At 42.2% G+C, this 22,835-nt stretch overlaps 1 protein-coding gene across 2 annotated transcripts in view; it reads left to right on the top strand.

The window, feature by feature from the left end:
* The window catches only part of Morc3 (MORC family CW-type zinc finger 3), a 42,365-nt gene extending 19,910 nt beyond the window's left edge, over positions 1-22,455 (top strand). Inside the window, exons 7-17 of one of the 2 annotated variants that reach the window (XM_028752523.1) lie at positions 34-162; positions 742-861; positions 2,477-2,574; positions 7,872-7,976; positions 10,388-10,510; positions 10,635-10,709; positions 12,335-12,392; positions 14,028-14,191; positions 17,043-17,931; positions 19,654-19,811; positions 21,172-22,455. In XM_028752523.1, the coding sequence (XP_028608356.1) occupies positions 34-162; positions 742-861; positions 2,477-2,574; positions 7,872-7,976; positions 10,388-10,510; positions 10,635-10,709; positions 12,335-12,392; positions 14,028-14,191; positions 17,043-17,931; positions 19,654-19,811; positions 21,172-21,325 (2,073 nt within the window). In that variant the 3' untranslated portion in view covers positions 21,326-22,455. The remainder of the gene's footprint in view (positions 1-33; positions 163-741; positions 862-2,476; positions 2,575-7,871; positions 7,977-10,387; positions 10,511-10,634; positions 10,710-12,334; positions 12,393-14,027; positions 14,192-17,042; positions 17,932-19,653; positions 19,812-21,171) is intronic. The other variant, XM_028752524.1, reaches the window with a different exon arrangement.
* The last annotated feature ends 380 nt before the right edge of the window (positions 22,456-22,835 follow it).

The following is a 22,835-nucleotide window of genomic DNA, read 5'->3' as shown; positions in this document are numbered from 1 at the left end:
TAGAAAGGACTGATTTGCTCTGTTTCTTTGCAGGCTTATTGTAGTATTTTATACCTTAAACCAAGAATGCAGATCATCATACGTGGACAGAAAGTGAAGACACAACTAGTTTCAAAGAGTCTTGCCTACATTGAACGTGATGTTTACCGACCTAAATTTTTAGTATCCTTTATAATATATAAACATAGTAAAGTCTATTCAATATCATATACTGTTTCCCTTTTTATTCTTACTACATTTTTAAAATTTTCATTTATATTTGTGTGTGTGTGTGTGTGTCTCAGAGGACAACTTGCAGGAGTCCTTTCACTATGTGAATCCCGGGGATTGAACTCAGTTTGTCAACATTACTGGCCAGCATCTTGATCCTCTGACTCATCTCACCAGCCCTCTCTCATAGAGCTGCAGTCTCCAGATTGCTTTTCTACATGTACTTTTGGTGTGATTCTGGACACTGGCTGATTCCAAATCCTTTTTAAAAAGATTTATTTATTTTTATTTTATGTATATGAGTGTTTTCCCTTTATGTGTATATGTACCATTTGGGTACCTGGTGCCCAAGGAGACCAGTAGAATCTGTCAGATCCTGTGAGACTGAGATGGTTGTGAGCTGAGAATCAACTTGTGTCCAATACAAGATCATCATCTAGTTAGCCCCTGTATATTGGGATTAGTAGTATAGACAGGGCCATTGGAAGGGAATGAACTGTTGTATTCAGAGTTTTCCTTAATATTTTTAAGACTAGAACAGTGAGAATTACTTTTGGATTCAACTGCAGAAATAAAGATCACTATGGGATAATGATGTATCACAAAAACAGACTCATCAAGGCTTATGAAAAAGTAGGATGTCAGTTAAAGGTAAGATTTATATTTGAAATGTCTTTAGCAACAGGTAGTGTATTAGGTCAGAAGTCATTTTGATATTTTGGAGTTTTTGTTTGTTTGTTTGTTTGGTTTTGTTTTTTTGGTTTTTTTTTGTTTTTTTCCTTATGACTTTTTAGGTGTCTTTTGGAAGTGGGAAGGGATATTTGGGACTTTTTTTTTTTTTAAGATATGGTCTCTTTATATAGCCCTGGCTCTGCTGGAATTCACTATGTAGCTTAGAATGAATGGTCTTGAATTCAAGGAGATAGATCTACTGACCTTTGCCTCCCAGTACAATGCTGATATTAAAGGTGTGTGCTAGTATATCTAGGTAGGCGTCAGTCTTTTAAAAGCAGCATTAGCTGGTATTTGACTGCATTCATTTCTCATTTGATTCCCAGTAGTGTGTCCTACAAGAAGAGATAGAAAACTTATTTTACCTTATAGGTTTAGAAATTGGGACTCATAAGTATACAGTTTGCTCAAGACTTGGTGGAAAGTGTGGTTCTCAGGAACAGAAGTACATCAGTGTTACTCAGTTGTTTGTAGGGAAGTGGTTTTTTGGTGTTTTTCTGTGACCATCTCACTGTATAGCTCAGGCTGGTCTCAAACTCAGATTTCTCTTGCCTTAGCTTCTGTGGTAGGCCAACACTTCTACCATCAAGTTTCTTGGCTGCATTTGGATATAGATCACATTGTTTTGGATTGGAATAAAATTGATTGGTGTGTTTGTTGTTCTAACTTGGCTGTTTTTATTAGTGCTTACAAAACCAGCCTGAAAACCAGTACCTGATAGATTAGAGGTACTCAGGTTGGCCAGCTTGGTAGCAGGAGCCTGTTCTCTGACCTGTCTTTCTGGCCCTAGAATTACTACTGTCCTTTAAAGTAACTTTCATTGTTGTAGTGTTTTTTAGGTTGTTAATCATAACCCACCATAGAATACCTGTATTTTCTAGATACTGGGGGGTAATTATGAGAATAAGCCGTCCTGATATAAGGTTTGTTGTTCAATTTAAATATGAAGCACTTGAGTGATTCCCATCGCCTCCTTGCACAGGGCCCATGTTAGTCTGTGTGCACTGCCAAGGTGAGCAAACACTAGAGTTTGGGGCTTTTTCTTTTTTCCCCAAGTGTTTTGGTTTTCATTTTCCTTCATATTCTGAGTTCCTTATAGCATGTCGTATGAGTTGTGCATAACATGGCGGTGTGGATTTGTTTAGACTGTGGTGTAAGGAGAGGACAGGGACTGCAGCTCCAAGCATCCATTGTTGTGCTGGTTAGAGGTGGCAGGGGGAGTGCTGCTGCTTCTCAGCACAGCTCACATGGGGTGGCTGACTGTGACTCACATCGTAGTGGACGCTCCTCCCTTCCCCTGTGTCAGTTTGCACACTTTTCAGCTAAACACATGTGGAATGGATTTGGAAGAAAACTTGTACTTAGGAATTAACTTATTTAAAAAAAAAAAAATCTAAACACTTACCCAGAAATTTCATGGGAGTCATGTAAGATAAAGTATAACACAGTAAATTTATGATGTAAATCTTTGTTGAAGGGCATAGCAAGCATCATGCATGATGTCTAAAATACTGTTTCATTATATACATTTCAGGCAAACAACATGGGTGTTGGCGTGGTTGGAATCATAGAATGTAATTTCCTGAAGCCAACTCATAATAAGCAAGATTTCGACTACACTAATGAGTACAGGTATGTTGCCCATTTCAGTCACGAATGCTCTGAGGAAATGTGTTAATACGACGGCTAGAATAGTCACTCTCCATCCCTTTAGCCAGGGGACGTATTTGAGATGAGCTCCTGTGTAGCATAGACTGGCTTTGACCTAGCTATATAGTCTTTGCTGCCTTGAACTTCTAAGCATCTTGCCTACACCTCCCAAGTGCTATGATTACAGGTGGGTACCCCAACACCATGCAGGCAGGGATTTGCTTGGTTGCAACTCAAGAGTAATATATCATGCTGGGAAAACCAGAATTGTATTAGTCTGCTCTTGGTGGGATACATGACAACTTGTGAGATGGAAGAAGTCTTCAGTTCCCTTTTCTGGATGAGAAACTCACTGTTTTAAAGCTTTATAGAGTAGGGCTTCACTCTTTTATTTTTGTATTAAAGGTTTTCTTTTCTTAAAGTATGTTTATGTGTCTTAAGTGTGGGTCTGTGCATATGTGAATGCAGATGTCCAGAAAAGGTGTTGGGTCCCCTGGAACTGAAGTTTCAGGAGGTTGTAAGACATGTGGTTTTTGTGCTGGGAACTGAACAGACATCATCTGACTTCTGAACCATCTCCTCAGCCCTGTAGAATTTCTTTCTGGATTTTTTTTATTTCTATTTTAAGACACTATAACTTAGGCAATTTATAAAAGAAAGCATTTAATGTGGGGCTTATATTTCAGAGGGTGAGTATATGACCTTCATCAATAGGAGCATGGTGGCGGGCAGACATGGTGCTGAAGCAGTAGCTGAGAGCTTACATCTTTGTCTACCAAGTGCAAGCCAGAGAAAGAAAGCTGAGAAATGGTGTGAGCTTCTGACATCTCAAAGCCCACCCTGTAGTGACACGCCTCCTCCAAGGCCACACTTTCTAATTCTTCCTAAATAGTTTCACCAATGTGGGGACCAAGTATTTAAACATACGAGCCTCTGAGGTCCATTGTCATTCAGACCACCAATCTATGGTCCACATAGGGACATGGCTGTAATGCAGAATACACTCAGTCCAGCTTCAAGAATCCTCAACCTTTCACACTCTCCACACAGTTGAAAAATCCAAAGTCTCCTGTGAGACTCAAGGCAGTCTCTTAATTGTAGCTTCTATAACATAAAACAGTGAGTTGCATACTTCCAAGAATGGCACAGAATAGACGTTATTACTCTTAAAAGCAAGGAGTGAGGACAGTAAGGAAATGCTGGACCAGAACAAGACCAGAATCTATCTAGACAGACTCAGCCATGCAGCTCAATATCTGATGTAAAAGGCTGAGATGGCTCTTCTGTCAGCTGTTTTGTGTTTGGTTTTGAGACAGTGTCGGTTCCTTGCCGGCAGGTCCAGGGGAGAGGAGAGAGGAGAGCGGTTCTGGTCCTGCTGGGTCTCTCGGGCTGAGCGGGATGGTGAGTGTCGACAGCCCAAAAGAAACACACCGAGCTGGGAGTCTTGTCAAAGCAGGAACTCAGCTTTATTGCTTCAGCCTCTTGCTTATATAAACTCAGAGCATAGGGAGGGGGATTTTTGGTGGGGTGAGATGACCTAGGAGGCGGGGAAGGGTGACGGAGGGTATGGGATGACTGACAGGACCAATGGCAAAGCTCTACATCAGCAACAGCGGGACAGAGGCAGGGCCAAACAGTCTTGCTGAGTCACCCCAATACAGAAGTGACTGAGATAGGTCTCAAAACTCAATCCAGGCTTGGGTTTGTCCACAAGGCTCATATTACGGCTGAAATGGGGCCCAGCAAGACAGAGTCTTTGTAGTCCCTGTTGTCCTGGAGCTTGTAGATCAGGCTGACCTTGAAGTTACAGATATACAGGTTAAGTTTGTTTTGTTTTCTGTTTATTTTGAGCGTCTGTGAAGTCAGAGTAAGTCCAGGAGTCAGTTATCACACTCAGGTCATCTGATTGGAGACAAACACCTGTACTTTCTGAGTCAAATTGGAGGCCTCTTGGGTAGTTTCAGTATTGAAAAACTGAATGGGTTTTTTTTTGCCTGCATCTCTGTCTGTGTCCCCTTGTGTGTATTGTAATACTTGTGGAAGCCTGCAGAGGCCTATAGGTCCGTGGAACTAAAGTTAGAGATGCTTATGAGTCACCATGTAGGTTCTAAGAATCAAACTTGGGTCTTCTGGATGAATATCCAGTGTTCTTAATCACTGAGACATCCCTCCAGCTTTTGTTTGATTGGTTTGTTTGACTGAGATAGAGTCTGCTCTGGCTGGCCTGGAGCTTGTTATGCAGACTGGCCTGGCTTCAGACTCAAAAAGATCTGCCTGCCTCTGCCTCCTGGGTACTGGAATCTAAGGTGTCTGTTACCACATTCAACCCCCACTTGAGAGGTTTTTAAAGGAACCTTTATAATTATCAATTGAAGGACAGGTTAAACAGTTTTAAAGGCAAGTGAGCATCCTTTCTAAAGGTAAAGGTAGTACTCTAAAGGTATTATTGGTAGGTTTCCTCTGAAAGTGAGAGTGAATGAGTCTAGCAGCTATTTACACTGTTCCTGAGGCAATAGCTGGTTTAATCCCAGAAGGTGAAATGAGAATGAGAAGGACTAGTGCCTGGCCAAGTGGCTCTGTGGGTCACGTGCCTGCTGCACAAGCCTGGCAGCCTGAGTTTTCATCCTCAGAGCCACGATAAAGTTGGAAAAGAGAGAACTACTCCTGAAAGCTGTCCTCTGACTTCAGCCTTTGTATCCACGCACACATCATAATACACACATTAGAATACATAGTGTAAAGACTGAAAGGCTGGAAAGAAAAGTAACTTTTTCTAGTCAGAGCTCAGCTGCTGACTTAGCACCTATAATCCCAGTGGTGGAAAGCTTAGTAGGGTAGGAGAATTGAGTACTGAACCCTCTGTTCTATAGAGTGAGGTATGAGACCCTAGCTTAAAAAATATTACTAATAAAGGGGGATCACCTTATGGAGTATCTGTGATCTGAAAATATGAAGACCTATGTACTAAGCCATAGAACATTGTGGGATGGAATTTAAACCTCAAATGTAGGTCTGTTTTACAATCAGGGCCACCTAAGACAGTCAGTCCCTGCAAAAGGGAGCAGGTGGACTAATTTTGAATGTTTATGTATTGTTTTTCTCCCTCTTTATAGTATTTAGTCATTGTTAGATTACACTAAATGTACACTAAGTCTATTTTAGTATAAGGATAGCCATTTATGCATCTGGTTGGTTGATTTCAGAGATTACAGTGTAGTGGGGGAATGATGATTTCTATAGAAATGCTGTCTGTGGCAATACTAGAGCTAGACCTCAAGGGTTCCTGCTCACGAGGTGGGTGTCCTACTACTGATACCACCACCCAGCTAGGCAGGGATTTATACAGGACCAGAAACAAAAACCCAAACCCTCCAGAATAAAAAGGGCCTGCTAAATGTGGAGAAAGTGCATCACTGATACCTGTGCAGACTATTGGCTGTTTTTTGAAAACCAGTAGTTTGTTAAGTAAAGTGTATATTAATATACATCCTCTGACCTTGTTCCCACTCTGGGCCTATTCTCAGGAGAGACAAAGGTAGTCTATAGCTTGAGATTTGCATATTGATAGTCATTTCTCTCCCTCACTGATGCATATATAGGCCAGATTAGACCAGATTAAAAGTAGATAAAGGCAGGTTTATTAGGAGGCAGCTCTTGGGTGGGTTCACTGATCTCACAGGTGGAGATCATCGAAGTCACACATTCAAACAAAGGGGTTTTATAGTGCCTAGGCAAGGAGTGATGATGTGACAGCTAGGAACTGGGGTTGTGTCCATACATGGTCAAAAACTGAACCCCTGGGCAGGCACTCTTGGTAGGAACTGATGACGTCAGCCCAAGAGTTTTCTCCAAGCAAACGTATGCACGCGTGTATGCATGTATCTGTGGTGTGTGTGGTTGTGTTCTCTGTGGATGCAGGGTTTGGGAAATGAGGGCAGATGGGGTTTCCTAGCTTGTGCAAAGGATGAACAGGGGTTCCAGCCTAACATGTATGATGATAAAAAGATAAGGAAGAGTCAAAAAATACTATATTAGGAAGGAAGATGGTTTGTCATTTGAGCTTTAGCATGTAGTTTTATAAAAGGGAGATCAAAATAAAACTCTAGGAATTGAGTAGGAATGAGTTACATGGTGATCGTTGTCTATAATGTTAACCTGCCAGACTTAAATATGAAAATCTACTTTTGGAGTTTTTGGCCGCCTTCCTCTTCTTCTTCCTCCTCTTCTTCTTTTCCTCCTCCCCTCCTTCCTCCCTCCTCCTCCTTTCTCTTCCTCCTCTTCCTCCTCTTCTTCCTTCTCCTCTTCTTTTTTTGCTTTCTCTGTGTAGCCCTTGCTGCTCTGGAACTTGCTCTGTAGACCACACTGGCCTTGGAACATATGGAGATCTGCCTCTGCCTCCCAAGTGTTAGGATTAAAGGCATGTGGCACCATTGCACAGCAGAAGATCCAGTTTTTTAAAAAAGCTTTATTTTGGGCTGGAGAGATGGCTCAGCGGTTAAGAACACTGACTGCTCTTCCAGAGGTCCTGAGTTCAAATCCCAGCAACCACATGGTGGCTCACAACCATCCGTAATGAGATTGGATGCCCTCTTCTGGTGTGTCTGAAGACAGCTACAGTGTACTCACCAATAAAATAAATAAATAAATATTTAAAAAAAAAAAAAAAGCTTTATTTTAAATTGTGAATACCACATTGACTTTACAAACTGGTGTTGGAAGAGCATGGTGGCACATGCTCTTAATCCCAGCACTTGGGAGGCTGAGGTGGGCAGATCTCTGTGAGTTTGAGGCTAACCTGTACTACATAGTAAATTCTTGAATAACTAGGACTATATAGAAAGATCTGTCTCAAAGTGGCAGCAGCAGCCATGTACTGTGTGTGATTAGCAAGGGCCTTTGGCCCTGGAGTTGGCAGCCTACATGTCAGCAGAGGACCTGGTGTCTTGCCCTTTCTTCTGGTTGTTTCATACATGCTAGACACGTGCAGTATTGCTGACCTATACTTCTAGGCCACTCTGTCTCTTTTCTTCTGTTTCTGCTCACTCTTTACCTTCTAGATAAGTCTAGGAACTTTAATGGTCTTTATAGAAAGAAAATTAGTATAAGAAAATTAGCTCGCTTGAATGTTATATATTAGCCATACAGTTGGAGATTTTTCCATTCCGCTCACAATATTCTTTTAATCATTACTAGATTTCTTTTGTTTTATGCTTACCTTTTAAAAATTGATCTTGAATTGACATTTTGATTTTTGAATTAATGTTATAATTTTTTTTAAGGCTTACAATACTAGCACTAGGAGAAAAGCTGAATGATTATTGGAATGAAATGAAAGTGAAAAAAAATGCAGAATACCCTCTAAGCTTGCCAGTTGAAGACATACAGTAAGTACTGAGCACTGAATTCTGAGATACTGTTAGAGGCGATGGTACTGCTGTGGCCTTCCACAGACTCAGGGTCCTGCTAAAACGTGAACCCACACACTCCAGATTAGTGAGTTGATGTCTGTTAATATTTATTTTATCTTGTTTTGTTTCTTATTTTATGTGTACAGGTGTTTGCTGCATGTATGCTTTGTGCACTACCTGTGTGCCTGTTGCTTGCAGAAACTAGACAGGGGCATTGGATGTCCTTGTACTACTGGAGAAATTGCTCAGTGCCTGGAATTGTTTCAGGGGACCCATTTGACTCCCAGTACCACCTGGTGGCTCAGCAACAGTCTTAACTGCAGGCCCAGGGAATCTGAACCCTTTTCTCGCCTTCCTGCGACACGGGACATGCAGACAAAACTCTCATACACATAAAGTAAAACAATAAAATAAAAAATGAAGACAAGCCAGGCGGTGGTGGCGCACGCCTTTAATCCCAGCACTTGGGAGACAGAGGCAGGTGGATTTCTGAGTTCGAGGCCAGCCTGGTCTACAGAGTGAGTTCCAGGACAGCCAGGGCTATACAGAGAAACCCTGTCTCGAAAAACCAAAAAAAAAAAAAAAGAAATGAAGACAAATCACACAGTGTGCTGCCTGGCATGTGCTCATTAGAACAGGTAGTGACATGTAGCCATAGCACACTGACAACTGTGAGTACTGAGGAAAGTCCCTAGGCAGTGAGAGGCAGCAATAACCAAGGTGCCATGCCTGTGCCTTTATAAACATGAAAAACTGCCGAGATTCAGGACCTTAGATAGTTAATAAAGTTAATTCAGAGATCTCAGGAAACAATGGTTGTTAGGTTAGCTTTACTTCTTGTATTGTAAACTTTTAGTTTATTTGAGGTTTTATGTTAATAAAGCCTTGTTTATACAGAGTACCTTTTAAATTTTACCTTGGGTCCACTGTTAAGCAAGCATGCTTCTGAACTATAGTCCAGTTCTTGTTTTGTGTGGTTTGCAAGAAAGTCTCAGTAACTTTACTCTGGCTCTGAAGTTAGACTCCTGTCTTTGCCTCCCAAGTGCTGAGATCAAAGGCACATGCCTGTGCCTTGCTCATAACCCACTGTTTTAAAACTATGCTGAGAAAGTTACTCAAGAGGGAATAGAGACTTAGCTCAGTCAAAAGGTGCTCTCTAACAAGTGTGAAGTTCTGGAACCCAGGGGAAATGCTGGGCATGGGGCCATGCACTTGTAGTCCCTGCTTGGGCTGGCTGCCCGTTCAGCCTTGCCTATGTGGTGAGTTCTAGGCCAGTGAGAGAACCTGCCTCAAGCAACACAGTGTATAATATTGACAAAGAAAGATGCTGGAGGTTAGCCTCTGGCCTTCATAAGCACATGTACAAGTATGCATACACACAAACATACAAAGACAAAGAATAAATTACTGTTGAGTCAGGTAGCAAGCAGAGACTATAGGATGAAGAATTGGAAGGCAGCTCAGCATGGTGACATACCTTTGATTCCAGTATTCAAGAGGCTGAGTTAGGTGGATCTATAATTTGGAGGCTAGCCTGATCTCCATAGCAAATTCCCAGCCAGCCAAGCCTACACATAATGAGACTCTGACACAGAAATCCAAAAAAAGGAGAAAAAATGTTTGTCTACAGTTGAAACCCTGTCTCAAAAAGAAAGTCTTACATAAAATGAGTCTTTATAATTTCTTTCTTTTAAAATTTCTTACTTAAGTATATGGATGTATTGCCTGCTGTGTACCGCATGAGGGTATGGCATCCACCTGGCTGTTAGATCCCCTGGAACTGGAGTTATAGATAGTTGTAAGTTGCCAAGAGTGTGGTGGGATTTGTACCTGGGTCCTCTAGAAAGCAGCATATGCTCTTATCCAATGAGTTGCCTCTCTAGCTAGATATATGTAACTTCTTCCTAAGACAGTTTCTCTTCTTCCCTCTTCCACTTCCCACCTCTGATTTTCAAGACAGTGTTTCTCGTGTAGCCATGGCTATCCTGGAACTTTGTCTGTAGACCAGGCTGTCCTTGAACTCAGATCCACCTGCCTCTGCCTCTTGAGTGCTAGGATTAAGAGTACATTCTCCCCTACTCCTAACCCCTTTAAAGGCAGGGTCTCAGTGTAGCCCTGGGTAGCCTGGAACTTACAGACATCCTTCTGCCTTCCAAGTGCTAGGATTAAAGGTTTTTAAATTGTTCTATTCAAATTGGTGTGTGACTTAACTAACCTCTTGAAAGTTGCCAATATTTAAAAACTTAATTTTACATACAGTGAATGCAATCTAATCACACAATTTTCAGGATTGGAAATAAGCAGATACTTAGTATGGAAACAACTTAGAAAATAAAGAAAATATTTCAGAGTTGGTAATTCCACTTTACTATTTTGTTTTGTTGAAGGAAGCGTCCTGATCAGACATGGGTTCAATGTGACGCTTGTCTAAAGTGGCGAAAGTTACCAGATGGGATAGATCAACTTCCAGAAAAATGGTATTGCTCCAATAACCCTGACCCACAGTTCAGGTACCATATAGTTGGTGGCACCCTTTCTGCAAAGGCAGAAAGCACTATTGGAAATGTCTGAACAGTGCTTGTGATATGTTATTCCAATGTGTGTGTTGGTTTTTTTTTTTGTTTGTTTGTATAGAAATTGTGAAGTTCCAGAAGAACCTGAAGATGAGGATTTGGTGCATCCTACTTATGAAAAAACCTACAAAAAGACGTGAGTGCTGTGCAGGCGTGTTGAAGCTATGCCAGACCATGAGCAAGGCTGGTCCTGTGTCCTGTGTGTCCAGCAGGCACCACCTGCACTGATGGCTGTCCTAGCTTCACACATTTCACTGTTTGAGTCATACTAGGTGACCTGTGCATAGACATCATGTTAATGAGCTTAGTCTTGACAGAAAAGGTAGTGTATAGTAACAGAAGTTTCACCAGGGGGTGAAAGGAAGGCACTGGCTGTTCTCCCAGAGGATCCAGATTTGGCCATGTAGTGGCTCTCAGCTACCTACGTTTACAGAGAGCTCTAGGCGTGTTGTAAAAGCCCTTAATTGTAACCTATTCTCCTGGTCAGTCTGTGTGTCAATTGTCTCTGTTTACCCTGCACCAGTTATACTGGTTGAGTTTGCTTAGGGCTGGATACCCCATGAAGATTCCTGGGTAATGGTCTCCTAAAGAAATTTCTAGCTGTGTGCTTACCTGTGCTTAATGATCTCCAGGGCATAGGAAGACTTACAAATAGTGACCACATAAAGTTATATTTAGGACTTTCCTAAATAGAGTCAGACATCATTTTCTCTGGAAAAGACATGAATGTAAAAAGTTCCTAAGAATGCAACATGCAGAGACTTAGAACCCAAAGTGAGAGACAGAGTGACAGCAGTTATAGCATCTGGCTCAGTACTGCAGCAGGTGTGTCTACAGCTGTGGTGCCTTCGAGACTCTGCCATTGCTAGGGATATGGCAGTGCCAGAGGCATTGCTGTCATAAATCTTTTCAGGGCTGCATTCATTTGGACAGCTTATGTAGGGAAATGGAGGTGGGATAGGTGAAGTAGGGTTACCTAGTACACTGAACATAGAAGGCTAAGTGCTTCTCATGTAGTTCTGCTATGTTTTGTATTTGTGTGTGTTACATGTATGTGTATGTGGAGACCATGGTCACTGTCACCTTCCTCATTTGCACTGCTCCCTCCTCCTCCCACCTGGCTGGCCTAGAACTTGCTTTTTGTAGACCAGGCTGTGTTCAAACTCACAGAAATCCTCCTGCCTCTGCCTCCCAAGTTCTGGGATTAAAGGTGGGGACCACTGCACCTGGCTCTCCCTGGTCTTATTTTTTGAGGCAGGGTTTCTAACTGACTGGAGTTTGAGCTTTGCTGGCTGAGTGAATGCCAGAGATCCTCCAGGCCCACCGCACCAGTGCTGGGGTTATGTGTCATCACGCCCAACTCCTGCTTAGCTTCTACGGCATCTGAACTTGGGTGTCCTCATGTCTGCTCAGCAAGCTCCTCAGTGACGTAGCCATACCCCAGCTGTTCGTGTTGCATTTACTTAAGTTTAGCCGCAGGTTTGGAAGTTATGAACGCCTTTGCTGACCTTGTTCATGTGGCTCAGGCAGACATTGGGTGTTAACTAAGATGTTTTTTCTTTTTTAAATTAAAGGAGAGAATGTATACCGTGGGGGCTACTCCATAGTCTAAATGCTCACAGTGAGCATAATGGAACTGAAGCTGGTTAATTGTAGATGTTTGAGTAATGTGCAGATTACAACAGATGCAGCACTTGAAAACAGGATGTGAAATGATAAGCAGCTAAATATCAAGGTGCTGATTTTTATCTTCTTTTAAAGCAGCAAGGAGAAATTCAGGATCAGACAACCGGAAATACTCCCTCGAATACTCCCTCGGGTAATGAAACCTTTCATTTCATATTTGTCTTAATTTTTAGAAGTACTTTGTTTAACTGATGTTGAATTGAAAGGAACTTGTTGAATTTACTTTTATGTTTTTTCTTTTTAGTACCCATTCTTGCTCTTTTTCCCAAGTCTTCTTAGCCCAACAGCTCCTTAGTTTGTTCAGTTTATGTTTGTTGGGGTATTGCTGAGGTAAGACAGCTCTTTAAGAATCTTATCAGAAACTCACACATGCTGAAATAAAGACAGTACATCTCTGTGGGGTGCATAGCCATGAGTGGGACATGGCTGTCACACCCCTTCCCAAGTGCAGGGCTGTCAGGACCAGAGGTCTAGGGCAGTGGAGAGTGAACTACCTCTCAGTCCCATGGGTTAGTTTTCTTTAAGGGTGTGGTTCCTAGGAGGTTGACTTTGCTTCAGTGGTTGGCTCTCCCCATCTTCATATGGGCAGCTGGGATTTAAAAGAATCTTGTCATTAGAGAGCCATATGTGGGTTTTTATACACTTATTTGCTTAGCTCTAAGGAGGCTGACACAGGAATCCTGAGGTGGAGGCCAGGCCACTTGATAAGCTGTGGTAGGATGGGTAGGATTATTTGGCTGAGTGTGACTATTTCTTGGCAGGAAGTAGTTTTGTTCTGCTTGGGAATATGTAGATAGGCTTGCTTACAGTTGTATTACAATACTTCTTAGTGTAGTGTGAGAACAGATCTGTAGCTGAAAGAATAATGGGATTACTTTTTGTTTTTGAAGGTGCTATATATTATTATCTTCACTTTCATTCCAGTTTCTCAAAAATTGTTTATGGTCCAGGTCATGTGTACATTAGGGTCACAGTGTGGTGAATCTATTTTGCCTTTTGGGCCACTTGTGGGCTGTTGTGTGTATGTTTTATTTATCCTCTTTAAGAATGTAATGTTGGGTGCTGGAGACAAGGCTCAGTTGGCAAAAGTGCATAGACTGAGACGCTAACACCCATGCTTACAGTGAATGTTTCTAATCCCAGTACTTGGAGGGCTGGGACAGATAAATAGATTCCAGAAGTTGTAGTAGCCAGCCATTCTAGCCAAATGAGGTGGAGAGTGAGTAAGGAAGAGAGGTGGGGTAGCATTGTCCTCTGCCTTCCACTGTGTGAGTCCACACATGCACACACACCAGCATTCACACATGCATACACAAAACCAAACACATGCATGTATGCAATTTTTTTTTTTTAAAGATTTATTTATTTATTATGTATACAGTGTTCTGCCTGTTTGTACACCTGCAGGCCAGAAGAGGGCACCAGATTTCATTATAGATGGTTGTGAGCCACCATGTGGTTGCTGGGAATTGAACTCATGACCTCTTGAAGAGCAGTCTGTGTTCTTAACCTCTGAGCCAACTCTCCAGCCCCCGCATGTATGCAATTAATAACAAGTTGTAAAACCATGCTACCCTCGAGTGCAGGCTCGATCAGTTCACTGGTCCATTTGCCCATTCTGAATTAGCAAAAGAAGTCCACATGCTTAGGTTAATTTTCAGTATTTTCTGGGGTAAAAGGAAAATAGATTGCATGTATCTTGTGTTTGGCAAGTGTTTACATTAAGAATATTAGTTCCTCTAAGATCCTTTTTTTTTTCCTCCAACAGATTAATCATGAGCTATTGTATCAGACAAGTGTTTCAAGTCAGAGCTTCTCCCCTGTGAAGGAAAGTGTTCCAAGACCACATCTTTCTGAAGTCACGAGTCCCTTCCCAGCAAGGATTATAAATAACCACCTTGTTTCACCCCAGTCTGAACCTGAGAGCAACAGGTTAGTGGTGAGAATAACCTTTATTTGTCTAATATTCATGGACCTTCGTATGAGTCTTCTACAGCAATTATGCAATTCTAAGAAATTATAGTTCACATGAATGTGAAAGGTTTCCAGGGTCTTCCTCTACCTTCTTCGACCACGTGTTTAAATTAGCTAAAACCATGGACTGAGTGGGAATACTAGCACATAAGGTAACCTTGGCCTCCAGGATATAGAGGAGTCCAGAGTTCATGGCCAGCCTACAAGATTCTGTTGTTTGGCAGAAAACAACAAGGTTTTAGTGCACATCGTGCATGTGTGTGTGTATGATGTATTATACTTGCTGGGTTGATCACAGCATCTTACAAGAATCATGAACTTGCACACATAGCCCACATCACACTCTGAGCATGTAATATGTTTAGATGAGTAGATGGAGCAGGAATAGGGAAAGACAGACATGGTCCATGGATCTTGTCAATCATCCCTAACTTAGGGGATGTTTTGTGATGAAGTGCTAAGTAGTGGTCCACTCAGAGGAGATAGAAGCACACATGTGAGGAGTGAATCTAGGACCTAGGAGAGCCAGCCGTCACACTGCTGGACACTGGGAGGTGCAAGGGCCAGGCTTTCTGAGAGGTTGTATAGCCTTCACATTCTCAGTAGAATTAAGGTGAGCTAGGTGAGTAGGATAGTGGCCTGAACTCAGTTCCAAGCACTGTATAAAACCAGGTGTGAGGGTGAACTCAGCTTTAGGAGATGGAGGCAGGAAGACCAGAAGTTCAACTTGATTCTTGCCTACATAGCAAATTCAAGACCAGCCTGAACAGAATACATGAGACCCTGGTTCAAGGGAAAATAAACTAATCGATTATATTAAATAAAGACACATGATTATGCTAGAGAGGCCACTTGGGAAAGATGCTTGCCAGGCCTAATGATGTGCTTAGACCTTTGCACACATATGTATTTACCCAACCCATAAACAGTATAAATTATTTTATTATTAATAAGTAAATTAATAGAAAACAAGAAATCCACACTAGGAAACTATGAAAATTTAGGAACTATGGGCCTGAGGATAAGCTCGATGGGTAGAGTGCCTGCCTAGGAGTCACAGAGCCACCTCTGTGAGAGTTCAGTCCTCCACCTCATAAAGGGGAATGTGATGGTTCACACCTATAATCCTGAGAAAAACAAAGAAAATGGAGCTGTTTGCATGCAGGTCTACATATGTCCACACACCTTAAGAGGCCACAGAGGGCATCAGGCATCCTCTGGTATCCCTAGCTACTTCATGCTCTTAAGACAGGGTCTTGTGCTGTTTTGGGTGACTAGCTAGTGAATTTCTATGTCTGTCCATCTCCACCATACAGTAATGCAGTTCCATACACCTGCTCAGCTTCTTTACATGGGTCCTAGGGATTTGGACTCAGGTCCTCTCTTTAAATAGCAATTACTCTTACTTCCTAAGCTATCTCCTCAGAGTCAAGACAATTTTTCATTTAGGGAAAATTATTTTATATGAAATTGACTTGGACTAGCAGTTAATTTTTCAATGCTGGGGTCCTAAGTGGGAGATGGACACAGATGAGAAGATGAAGAAGTCGAAAGAAAGGCTGAGGTCAGGAGGTCTTGCACAAGCTCTGTCTTATGCCAAACAAGGTTGTTAGGAAGCACAGCATCTTCTATGCAAGTTCTCCTGAAAGGTAAAGTGGAACAAAGTCAGCAGGAAGCTGACCAAACCCTGGTTAACACAGGGAACACATGGAATCTCAAGACCACCACAGGCTGAGCACACAGCAGCCTGGGGACTAATGACCATAGCCCTGTAAGGTGGGAAGAAGGGTTGGATCGGTGGGAAGGGTTGGGTTTTCAGGATCCACAGCTTCCCAAGACCCTGGATCCATGTCCTTTCCAGCTTTGCCAAGCATATTCCTGGTTTTAGACAAGGAACTACATTACTTCTCAATGCAGCAGAGCCTTAGGGAACACCTTGGATCAGCCTAACCTTCAACACAAAAAGAGAATACTGTTTGCCTTTGATGGGGAAAAGTTACTATAGATGAAATTGTCATTGCCATTCCTTCACAATTTCAAGAAAGGGTCAGAGATCAGGCTGACACTCTGTTTGTATTTATTATAGGCTTGGAAACCACATGTGAAGTAATGCTTGTCAGTGTAGAGAGTTGATACTCCAGAGAGATCTCAGTAGTCAGCCAGGTGATGGTGGAGCGCCTGCCTTTAATCCCAGCACTCAGGAGAAAGAGGCAGACAGATATCTGAGTTCAGGCCAGCCTGGTCTATAGGATAGCCAGAATTACATAAAGAAAAAAATAACCAAGAAAGACAGATATTTCAGTCTCAATTCCTAATAGTAAAAGGAGAAGGTAATTCATATTGTATGTTCAATTCATTGTTAGCACTAAATAGTGTTATTATTGAAAAAGTAAGTATGGGTATTTCTTACAATTTCAAGATAGCGAATTATTGTAATAGTACCTTGTGTTCTAGATGTGAGTTTGCCTCACTGAGTTCATGTGTTTGAGCACTTGGTCCTTTGTGATGCTGCTTTAGAAGACTGAAATTTTGAAGAAGAGGTATATCTCTGGGTACCATCAGTGAGTGTGTAGCCTGGCCCCACTTCCTACCTGTTTTGCTGATACCTGAAGGATCCCAGCTGCACATTTCTATGCTGTCAAGCCTTGCTGTGGTGTCCTCCTCGCCGCGCCATCAGACTGTGAGCCAGATGGGCCCTTTCTTCATCAAATTACTTTTTTTTCCAGATATTTTGTCACAGAAACAAGAAAAGTTGTATTTTGTCTTGCCCATGTTTTACAAATTATTTTATATATACTTTTTTTTCCAGCATGAAACGGAAGCTTGGTGTTCGATCATCAATTCTGAATGTAAAGACTCGAAGATTAAGTAATCCTCCAATTGAAAATTCATCTTACAAAAATGATGATGATGAAGATGTCATCATTTTAGAAGAAAATAGTACCCCCAAACCTGCAGTAGACCTTGAAGTTAGATCAGATATTGAAGTTAAGTCAGAACAGAGCCACGCTGAGCAGAGCGCCATTCAGGTTGAGCTTGTAAGCAGTCCTAAGCCTTGCGTCCAGGCCAGTTCCACCAGCACCTCCACCTCCAGGTGTGACCCGGGCACTGCCGTCTCCACTCAGACGGAAGCACCAGGCCTGATCGTGAAAAAGGAAGAGAGTGTAGAAGAGGACATGAGTGTGAGGAACGGCAGAGCCGCCCTGTCCTGTGTCAGTGCTGAAGCGAAAGTGCAGGAGACCTTGACTGAGTCGGCAGATGTTACTAGCCATCAGTTACAAGAATTGAGAAGTGAGCTGCTTTTAGTCACACAAGAAAGAGATGATTACAAGAGACAGTGCCAGGTGTTTACTGATCAGATACAAGTGTTACAGCAAAGACTATTGGAGATGAATGACAAATGTGTGAAGAAGGAAATGTGCCACCAGTCTACAGAAACTGACGCGGTGTTTCTACTTGAAAGTGTTAATGGTCAGTCTGAAAGCCCAGATCATGTGGGATCTCAGTATCAGCAAGCGTTGGAGGAGATAGAGAGGCTGAAGAAACAGTGCAGCGTTCTGCAGCAGGTGAAGAGTGAGTGCAGCCAGTCTTCCTGCACTGAGAGCAAAAGTGAGGTGGACGAGATGGCCGTGCAGCTTGACGATGTGTTCAGGCAGCTGGACAAGTGCACTATTGAGAGGGACCAGTATAGGAATGAGGTGAGTTGCCATTGTGTTTATTGAATGCCCCTTACACCTTTGGTTCTTAACCTGAGAGTAAGCCTCAGTCCTCCTACAGCGATTTTGACTCTTAAAAGTGTCTAAAATAGGTCCTGAGGAGATGGCTTTTGGGTGATGAATAAGGCCTTTGTTGTGCATGTGTGGAGTCTGGACTTCAGACCCCAGCACCTACAAGCCCACTGGACATGGCCCTTTCTGATAGCAGCAGTGCTTTGAAGGCAGATGGATTTGCAAGCTCTAGGGTCATCCAGAGAAGGCTGCCCCAGTAAATGAAAGTACAGAATCGGTAATTAAGGAAGACACCAGGTGTCAGCCTCTGGCTTACACATGCACCAATAATACATAAATAAAGAAATGGATAACTAAATGAATGATACATACTAAACCAAGTATGGTGGTACATGCCTGTAGTCCCAGCAGTTGGAATATAGAGTCAGACCGAAGTTCTGGGTCATCCTCAATTCATAGTAAGTTTGAGGCTGGCCTGGGCTAAGTAAGTCTCCCACTCCTCTCTCAATCCTGTCCAAAAAAAACGGTGTGAGAGTACTAAAAACGGTGGGAAATGGCTGGGTATGGCGAATGTGCCGTAGTGAACAAGATGCTGCTGGAGAGTGAATAACTTGTACTCAGTATTGTAAGAGCTTAGCCTGGGAGGCAGCCAGGCGGATGCTCATGGAGGATAAGGGTACAAATGAAGTGGCCCCTGCACTGTCCAGACAGGCTCCTGTGCTCTTGGTTGGCTCCTTAGTGCAGCTGTGGTCTGAGATGGAGCCTCCAGGCTACAGGACCAGAAGGACTCTTTTTATCCTGTTGGGCTAATCAGTGTCTGGGAAACACTTAAAACTGTTCAAGGGGTTTTCTTCTGATGGCGAAAACAGTAGACATCAGGGTGGTAGCCTGTGTATATGCCCTACTTCAGATTTATTGCAAGATGTTTTGTTTTTAAGATAGTCTTACTGTGTAGCCCTGGCTGGACTGGAACTTGGTGTGTAGACCAGGCTTGCCTCAGATGCAGAGCCACCTGCCTCTGCCTTTAAAGTGCTGGGATTAAATGTGTGCCACCACACCCAGTGTAAAGGTACAGTTTTTTAAAGATTTATTACTTTATGTGTATAGGTGTTTTCTCTGTATACATGTCTATATTTTGTGGGTGCCTGGTGTCCAGGGAGGCTACAAAGAGGCTGTGGGTTCCCCTGGAACTGGAACTGCAGTTGCAGGACCCTCAGAGAGCTGTCTCTCCAGCCCTATATACACATTCTTACTAATGGGTTCTCGTGTGTTAAATGACAAAACATAAGCAAGTTGGTACAAGCTTTGGTTATAACTAGGTAGATAAAATGAGAGCATTAGCCCCTTGGTGTTCACATTCTAGGGTCCACTTAAGTTTGTCAAATGGTAACTAACACTTTGTCCTCACTATAAAATGATAGAGAAATGAATCTAAGTAAATGAAACATGTCTAATGGAAAGTTACTAGGGGCTGGGATGCAGCTCAGCGATAGGTAGGGTCCCTACAAGGGCAAGGCCTGAATTTCCAGCTCCAAGAGAAAGCAAACACAAGCATTGCTGGGAGATGTGTGCATTTAATGTGTTTTGGCAGCTGGTAATTTTATCAGGGTAGTTCTTGACAGTTTTTTATCTCAAACTTCCACTTGGGTTGTATTTTTAAATTTTGTGCTTACAAAGTTTATTTTTTGTCAGGTTCAGTTATTGGAAATAGAGAAATCACATATGCATTCTCAGTGTGAAGAACTCAAGACTGAAGTTGAACAGTTGAAATCCACAAGTCAGCAGGCAGGAACAGATGTTTCAACTTCAAGCAATGCTGAAGAATCTGTCAATTATGTGGATGGTGAAAGGTACTGGAGGTTTCTGCAGGGCTGTGGTTGGCAGAGCACAGGTGACCTCAGTTCACACATGCTCAATAGAGAGCATTGTTCTCAAAAAGTCACTAATGGGCACTGTGGTCCAGGCAGAGCTTCTGAATTGAAGGCTAAGAGAAGGAACACGTCAAGTTGCTAAGTTAAGGGATAGAAAATGGTTTGGATTATATGGGTAAAAAGTGAAAAAAACTGGACTTAATCTTTGAAAGTGGGCTAAATTTCACCATGACTCTCTGTCTCCTCCCCACCCCCCGTGTGTGTGTGTTTGTGTGTGTGTAATATTTAATATAATATTAATAATAGATGAGGGCCAGGACATATTGTTAGCACATCCTGTTAACGGTGTAGGAGCTGGGCTTTTGTTTAGATTTTGTGGGGTTGGTGAGGGTTCTCTTGTTGGTATAGTGTCTTACTATTTACTGTGTGGGTGCTGGGAATGTAGCCCATGTCCTGTATAAGAGCTACAAGTCTAAACAGATGAATTATTATCCATCTCCATTGTCTTCTCTGACCAGAAGCAGCTTGGGGAGGAGGAGGTTTATTTGGCGTATGCTCCCAGGCCCCACTGAGAGGAGTCAGGACAGGAGCTGGAGGCAGGAAGTGTGGAGGAAGGCTGACTGCTGCTCACTTACTGACTCAGGCTTAACTTAGACTCCTGGAGACCATGTGAGCTCTGAAAGTTTCTCTCAGGTTATTGTAGCCTGTCAACCTGACAGTCACGCTGACAGAGGGACAGCCTAGAGAACTCTCACAGTTTAACACAGCCTCCTTACATTGCTCAAACCAAAGTTTTGCAAACTTACTCGATCACAGAAATTTTTACCCGTTTATCCATAACTAAGGAACTGGGAGGTGGTGGTGCACGCCTTCAATCCCAGCACTTGGGAGACAGAGGCAAGTGGCTCTCTCTATGAGTTCGAGGACACCCAGGGCTGCACAGAGAAACTTTGTTTCTAAAACCCATAATTAAGGAACAATTCAGTTTATTTTCATCAACAGGAAATTGAAATCCAAAGCTGTTCTTGATGAGTATTTTCACTATCTCACTGCTATTTGTCCAGGTGATAGCAAGTTGGAAATAACATCTAATTTGTATGCTTTGCTAGTCCAAGTTATCTGAAGGACCACAAGTTTTATTATACATTGTTTTTGGACTTAGCCTGGCATCTAATGAATCAGTTGGTTATTAATTAAATCCAGTTCTTGAGGCAGGGGTTTCTTTTCACTTTATTCTCCATTATTCCACAGGGATTTTTATCGTTTCATATTTAAGTTCTATATGAGAAGTCATTTATATTGTAATTCACACCTGATCAGCCAATGTCTGTGTTTGCAGCCTCAAACTTCGGTCTCTTCGCGTCAATGTAGGACAGCTGCTGGCTATGATCGTGCCTGATCTGGATCTTCAGCAGGTCAATTATGACGTGGATGTAGTCGATGAGATTCTAGGACAAGTAGTGGAACAGATGAGCGAGATCAGCAGTACTTAAGTGCACACTCTGGTGATGGTTCCAGCTCTCACGTAACGTGTGCCAGGCCACAGACTGAAGAGCTCCATCTTTCTGTATTCTATGCATTCACGTGTCCCAGGCACTGTGGACACACAACTCTTGACATAACCTGTGAATTGCTGGGATTGAGCAGCATAATAGCGAACATAGCTTCTGTTCTGAATGTAAATATTTGTATTAAGTCCACACATATTTTTTTATTGCCCCAGAGACTGGTGTGTTTCACCAAGAGCTTTTCAGGTTGTTACTATAGTTTGTGCAATTTTTCTGGCTCCCTAAAATGTATTTTTCTCAAAATGGAGGGCTGTGCCATAGTGTAAATGGACATGTTGCTACTGCTGTTTCCTCACACGAGCGTGAGACAGGCTCTGAAATAATGTGACGGCACTCCTGATGGGGTTGCTTGTACGGACTATGAAGTCCTGTCTCTGAAATAATTCTCTCATGGAGAGAAAAGCCAAAGCTAGCTGCATTTGCCTGGCTTTTTCTTGTGCTAAGATTGTTAATTGTCAAGTAAAAAATGTTTTCCAGGACAAAGAAAAGATCTTTAAAGTGTTAAAAATATCCAGTGACAACCATGTTTACTTTGAAGCTCATTTTTGGCTGTTGATTCAGCATTAAGTGGGCGCAATAATTATTAGAGATTTCTTTTTGTGAAATTTCCTGTATAGCCTTTGTAGGGTTACTGCAGGTTAACGTAAGCTGAGAAGGTGGTCTTTCTCAAACAGTACTGCCTATCTTACTGTATTATGAATGTAAGTGTTTTTTAGCCTGGAGTTAATCATAAGCAGGCCTGGGATCATAGCGCCACGTGCTGTAAGATACGCTTTTACTGGTCCCAAGTTTTGTGCAATCTGAAAAGAGGTGGCTTTTTACTATATATGTAGTTGTATATAATTAAGAATCATATTTTCCACAACTAAAAATGTGTTATTTTTTCCAAAGTTTTATTGTTGCTATTTATTTTAACTTTTGTTTCTGAAAATTCAGTACATACTCATTTTGTGTGTGTGGTTAACTACATATCTGTTGTATATGAAATTGAATCTTTATGTACATTACCTTCTGGAAATTGCAAATAAATGAAGTTCTTGTTTTTATTTACTTGATAAAGGTGGTTGAAAGCTATTTTTCTTATGGCCATGATGTGGCTTAATGAGAAATGAGTCATAGAATCCCTAAAATAATTTGCTCACAAAACTGGTTCTTTGGAATGTCTTCATCTTTTCCCCCTGTTTACAAAAGAAGCTGAACGGTCCTTGACGGATGCATGGGACGAGAGGAATGGTCTTCGTGTTCCAGTGCACAAGTTAAAACAACACAGAACCTGAGGAAGGCTGCCAGACAATAGTCTCTTACAACCCACTTTAGTCAGTCGCAGAGTAAGTGACAGCTGAGACCACACAGAATAGAAGGGGTATTGCATATCCATGTGTCCTTCCTTTGAACCTCAGATCCCTTCTGATCTTGGTTTCTCTGTGCTGCCACC

Source organism: Grammomys surdaster, unplaced genomic scaffold (assembly GCF_004785775.1).
Source record: "Grammomys surdaster isolate TR1022 unplaced genomic scaffold, NIH_TR_1.0 125925, whole genome shotgun sequence".
Lineage (NCBI taxonomy): Eukaryota > Metazoa > Chordata > Mammalia > Rodentia > Muridae > Grammomys > Grammomys surdaster.
This window is presented reverse-complemented; position numbering and strand designations above follow the sequence as displayed.